Source organism: Xenopus laevis, chromosome 1L, assembly GCF_017654675.1.
Source record: "Xenopus laevis strain J_2021 chromosome 1L, Xenopus_laevis_v10.1, whole genome shotgun sequence".
In the NCBI taxonomy this organism is placed as follows: Eukaryota; Metazoa; Chordata; class Amphibia; order Anura; family Pipidae; genus Xenopus; species Xenopus laevis.
Genome location: NC_054371.1, coordinates 167,420,693 through 167,426,692, shown reverse-complemented (window position 1 = coordinate 167,426,692; position 6,000 = coordinate 167,420,693). Strand labels below are relative to the sequence as shown.

Below are 6,000 nucleotides of genomic sequence, written 5' to 3'. Positions count from 1 at the left end.
CCCTTACGGTCGCCACACTCCCTAATTACCATGTTCATTTCACAAAATTTGGCAGGTTATGAAAGTTTGAAAATATTTCTCCTTATCTAAACAGTTTTTTTTGTGCCTCAAAATTGTTACAAAGTATCTTATTTGCACCTGTTTGCTGTTCCGTGCTCTCTGTTAAAAGCCAATTTAGTGAGAAACTTTGGTTCTTTTTCTGGCTTTTCAGTGCAGAGAAAATAGGGACTTTCCAGTACAAATGAGGGACTGCGGGTTGAGGTGTCAAAAGAGGGACTGTCCCTCGAAAAAAAGGGACAGTTGGGAGGTATGCCTGAGAATACTGACTAGACTGCTATAAACCAGACAACTGAAAGAAATACACAAAAATACCGCTTTCAACCAAGATGACATGTTCCATTGACAATGTTGAATATATATTGGAATGGTTAGAATGCATTTTCTTTGCTTATGGAGCAGAGCTCTTCGTTACTGACAGCATACTTTTTGCTTCACTGTCTTTATTACGGAAACAAATCAATGCATCAGTGTGCGCAGGTTAATCCAATACTTTCTGGGCACCAATTAAGACCCTGAGCCTCGTGCCCCCTTGGTTATAGAGGAACGCGTGCTCTTAGCTCCATGTTTCCGGCGGGACATTTTTGACCTGTGCATCCCGCGGGCTTCCGGTCTTGGTGGTGTTGCCGGAGCGGGATGGAGCGACGCTGAAAGGCGGCTCCGAGGCGGGGAGAAGCCGGCAAACAGGCGGGGAAAATCCCCGTGGCTCAATGGGCGGCTGGAGCTGACATATATCCCACAGTGGGACAATGAAGCTCCTGAAACCGACCTGGGTTAATCATAATGGTGAGGGAGGAAAACGTCCCGGGGGGGGGGGAGTTTGAGGTGCTTCTAGGTCAATGCTAGTTATCATAGGATGCTGTTACCTGCAGCTTCCGTCTTCTTGTGGGAGTCCAGCAGTTCCTGAACTATAACTTGCAGTATGCGCTATGTATTACTGGATGCTGAGATGTATAGTTTAGCAACAGCTGGTTACTCACGTCACAGGTGGAAGATGAAGGCACACGGCTACTGAAAATACCTTAAAGAGCCTTAATACTGATGGAATGGATTGCTCTATTATGAAACGAAACCAAACGAAAGTGACAGCAGAAATAAAAATAAACCAGAGGCTCATGAGTTGGGGACAATCAATTAGCAGTGTCTGAGCATCTCCTGGAAGCTGCATCAGTGCAATGGAAGAAGGAGCATGTCAAGTGAGCCTCTCCAACCCAGGCCTCACTCACAATATGCACATTCATCTCTGTTGTACTGACTCCATTGTTCTGATCTGTCACAAACCAGTTGGCATTGTAGTATTTCATTTATAACAGCAGCAGCAAATAAATACACAAATGGAAGCACAACAGGCTTGCATCAGGCATCCCAAGCTGCATCTTTCCATTCAACCTTATGGGACTGCCAGAGAGCCCTACCTATGTTCCCTAGTCACAGATTTTTTCAGTTTTGACAACAGAAAAACCTGAATTTTATAGAACTGAAGTTAGTCCATGACTGACCAAATACAGATAGTTACATATACATCCTGAAAGAATTCAGAGTAACTAAGCTGTTTTTTGTTTTCAAGGCAAGCCCATTTTTTCAGTGGACATTCACCCAGATGGCACAAAGTTTGCTACTGGAGGGCAAGGTATGTTTTCAACAGATGTATAATATTGATTCAGCATATATTTATGTGAACGCTACCCCTCATATGTGATAAATGGTATATAGTGTGCCCTGTTGCAGTAACTTAGAAACCAATAAAAAGGTGAGCAGTAAATGTACTTTCTGATTGCTTACTTTAGATGATTAGTAAACAATAGATGTTTAAAATGACTCGCATGAAAGTGACCAAAAAGATTCTTTGTACAACACTGTTGTATGCAAGTCTTGTGTACATGCTTTGTGATTTGAAAAGTATAAGTGTTTTTTGATATCACTGTCCCATGAGTCTACGAAAACATATAGAGTGCAGAATATTAGTGTTTTTTTTTATTGTATTTATACCTTTATTGCGGGGATTGTCTTTAATTTTGGTACCTATATGTTGTAATTATTTGAGCTGGTTTTTCCTAGGTTTTTTTAGTGCCTTCCACTAATTGTAACCTTGAGCAAACTTTGCACCTTATATTGCATAACTCCCTGAATATTATTTGTGCAATACGGTACAGAGTAAGTGTGCTCAACCTACAGCCCTCCAGACACTGTTGAGCATAAGCTCCCAGCTTTATCCTTTGGTTGACAAGTTCAGGCATCCATTTAATACAGTGAGGTATATCTAATTGTCTTTTTTTCCCCCCTAGGACAAGATTCTGGGAAAGTCGTTATCTGGAACATGCCACCTATACTGAAAGAGGAAGATGAAAAAAATGAAAATATTCCCAAGATGCTCTGCCAGATGGACAACCACTTAGGTACCATTCAAGAGGGCATATAACAGCCCTGGGGGTTCAAAGCTCTAGGAGAAAGTTATAAGATGGTGACACATCCCTGGGATGGGAAAATAGAGATACAAAGAAAGGACCAATGCAAGCAATATGTTAATCCTCAACAAGTGCTGTGACATGGAACAGGAATAATCTTAAATACGCTCTGTTTCAGCCTGCGTGAACTGCGTCCGATGGTCCAACAGTGGAGCCTATTTAGCATCTGGAGGGGACGACAAGCTTATCATGGTGTGGAAACGATCAGGGTGAGCCGAGGATGTCTACACTGCTTCTTGGATTGTGAACTGTTCACTGGAGAATAAGAATAACATGCCTAAAACATTCCTATCCTAAGCACAGTACACTAAAGAAGAACCGTATGCTTTTAAGATCTACAGCAGGAGTTATTTACTGATTGCTTTTCTCAAGCAATCAGTAACTTAAACATACCACAAGTTGAATGCACTCACATAAACACCTATTAAGTGGAAACACTTTCTCATTGTGCCAACAATGCTAGGTTCTATATTTAATAGAGTTTTTTTTTTTCTGGCAATTTAGTAAGATATTGCTTTTGTCAGTGCAGTCCATGGTGTAGTTATGTTTAACTGGGTTACTCTTATACATTTACAGTAATTTGAGCTAGCATCATGCTCAAGCTCTTCAATAGTGGATGGGTAAATAATGTGCAAAATGAAACCACTGTAATTTTTTTCACTGAAATCCAAATGGGTTCTGGCGCAGGCTTTGATTACAAATATGATTCCCTTGATATAACTGAAGTAGAAATAACTGATGGATTTGTTGGCTGAAATCTTTGTTTTACTGTAGCCAAAGGCATTGGTGAGGGGTGTAATGATGGCTGATGCACAAGTACATACAACAGTCTTTTTTTTTTTTTTAACTCATTTCTCAGATACATTGGACCCAGCACTGTTTTTGGTTCCAGCAGCAAATTGGCTAATGTAGAGCAGTGGCGTTGCCTTTCCATTCTCAGAAGTCATTCTGGAGGTGAGTAATAGTTAATGAAGAACACAAGGCTGTATTTTCTGTCATAGGGTAGCATAGCAAAATAATTCCAAACCACAATTACTGACTTTGGAACTTTTATTGAACATGTGGTTCAATTAACCTATTTTCATACTTGTGCTGTCCATCTTTCCCATCAGATGTAATGGATGTAGCATGGTCTCCCCATGATGCTTGGTTAGCTTCATGCAGTGTGGATAACACAGTGGTTATATGGAATGCCTTGAAATTCCCAGGTAGGAATAATACATGTATTCTTGGTTGATTTGAGAGTGTTGTTTTCACAACAATAATGGTATCTTTCTGCTATTTGCCATACTGCTATACTGGCTGCTTTAAGGCACTTATGAGTACACCGCAAACACCCCTGTATCTAAGCTTCCTAAATTCTTAGCTGTTGGTTTTCCTATTGGCTTTTGCTAGTAGACAATTTGCAAACCTTGCTAGAAAATTTAGACAGGCCTGACAATAAATCTCTTGATCACCAATTTGTCAATAGACCCTATTAGAATATGATTCCCAGACTTGTCTCAATTTCTAAGGGATTTTTTGACATTCATGTAATTCTGCATCTTAAATGAACTCAAGCAGATGACCAACCATTTGTGGTTTCTCAAGTAGCTTATTAAATACTGTGCTACCTTTAAACGATCTCTTCTTCTTACAGAGATCATTTCCACATTACGGGGCCATTCTGGGCTGGTAAAGGGACTAACGTGGGATCCTGTTGGCAAGTACATTGCTTCACAGGCAGATGACCGTAGCATCAAGGTCTGGAGGACCGTGGACTGGCAGCTAGAAACAAGCATCACTAAACCATTTGATGAGGTAACTACCCTATTAACAATCAAAAACATAAAAGGAAACCTTTTATCAACCTATTCAGTTTACACTATATTGAATATGGCCTAGTATACATTTATAGTACAGGTATGGGATCTGGAAACCCATTATTCAGAAAGCTCCAAATTGCGGCAAGGCCGTCTTCCCTTAGACTCAATTTTATCTAAATAATCCACATTTTTAAAAATTATTTCCTTTTACTCTAAAAATAAAACAGTGGCTTGTACTTGACCCAAACTAAGATGTAATTAGTCCTTATTCGAAGTAAAATCTGCTTATTGGGTTTATTAATGTTTACATGATTTTCTAGTAGACTTCAGGTATGAAGATCCAAATTACGGAAAGATCCATTATCCAAATGCCAAATGGGGGCGGCAAAAACCAAGACCGCCTTGGGACGGCAAATTGGGCAGGATCACCCCTGAATATAGTACAAAGACAGCATATCAGATGTTAAAACTGAGCACTTTTTTCGGAAAATATATGCTTATTTTGAATTCAATGCCAGCAATGTTTCAAAAGTTGGCATGGGCAACTGTAAAAAGTGTGTAATGCAGAGCTCAGAGAAACAGAATCTCTCAGAATTAAAGATAAGGAGGGGTACACCACTCTGTGAAACACTGCATGGACGAATATTGCAACAATTTAAAAGTAACATTCCTCTGTCACTGAACCCCAAGCAGTTGCTTGTGAGCAACATGTTGCTCAACAATCCCTTGGATATTGTTCTCAATGGCATCAAAGCTGGTACTTATATTTGTATTCCTGGCTTGTAGGCATGATTTTGTTGCATAAAAACCGGGTGTACTGACAAATAGAGCCTCTGCCAGTAGGCTGTCCACATAGGGGCTAACAAGTAGCAAATCACAGCCTTTATTTGGCATGCCCAGGAACTTTTTTTCATGTTTGTGTTGCTCCCAAACTCTTGTTACATATGAATGTGGCTCACAGGTTAAAAAAAGGTTGGGGACCCCTTTTCTGTGTGTAAACTTTTCTTGACATATTCTATAACCAGACATTTCTAGCTACTTTTGTTTCCTGCTGACATGTCACTTAAATTTATAAAAACTTTTATAAAAGTACCATTCCTCAATGTAAATTTAATTGGGGATTTCATAAACTACAGTACATAATATCATTAAACAATTCAGAGAATCTGGAGAAATCTCTGTACACAAGGGATAAAAACAGTATTGGATAGGCGTGATCTTTGGGCCTTCAGACAGCACTGCATTAAAAAAGGACCCCATTCTGTATTAGAAATCATTACATGGACTCTGGAATACTTCTGAAAACGATTGTTTATGAATACAGTTGGTCGCTGCATCCACAAATGCAAGTTAAATGCAAAGAAGAAACCGCATCCAGAAACACTGCTGCCCTCTCTGGTGTTTCTGCCTTTATTTAAGATGGACTGAAGCAAATTGAAAACTGTCTTGGGGTCTGACAAATCCAAATTTTAAATTAGTTTAATCATGGGGAGAAAGCTCATAATGTTTATCAGCGTACAGTTCGAAAGACAGCATCTGTGATGGCAAGGATGTGCATTAGTGCACATGGCATTGGTAACTTGCACACCTGGAACACACCATTAATGCCGATTGATGTACAGTGAATACAGCTTTTGGAGCAACATTAGCTGCCATCCAGACAATGTATTTTT

At 39.8% G+C, this 6,000-nt stretch overlaps 1 protein-coding gene across 3 annotated transcripts in view; it reads left to right on the top strand.

The window, feature by feature from the left end:
• Positions 1–615: 615 nt before the first annotated feature.
• The window catches only part of hira.L (histone cell cycle regulator L homeolog), a 44,340-nt gene continuing 38,955 nt past the window's right edge, over positions 616–6,000 (top strand). For all 3 annotated transcript variants that reach the window (XM_018242445.2, XM_041567044.1, XM_041567042.1), the window contains exons 1-7: positions 616–843; positions 1,625–1,687; positions 2,343–2,453; positions 2,641–2,731; positions 3,382–3,476; positions 3,635–3,730; positions 4,162–4,322. In XM_018242445.2, the coding sequence (XP_018097934.1) occupies positions 807–843; positions 1,625–1,687; positions 2,343–2,453; positions 2,641–2,731; positions 3,382–3,476; positions 3,635–3,730; positions 4,162–4,322 (654 nt within the window). In that variant the 5' untranslated portion in view covers positions 616–806. The remainder of the gene's footprint in view (positions 844–1,624; positions 1,688–2,342; positions 2,454–2,640; positions 2,732–3,381; positions 3,477–3,634; positions 3,731–4,161; positions 4,323–6,000) is intronic.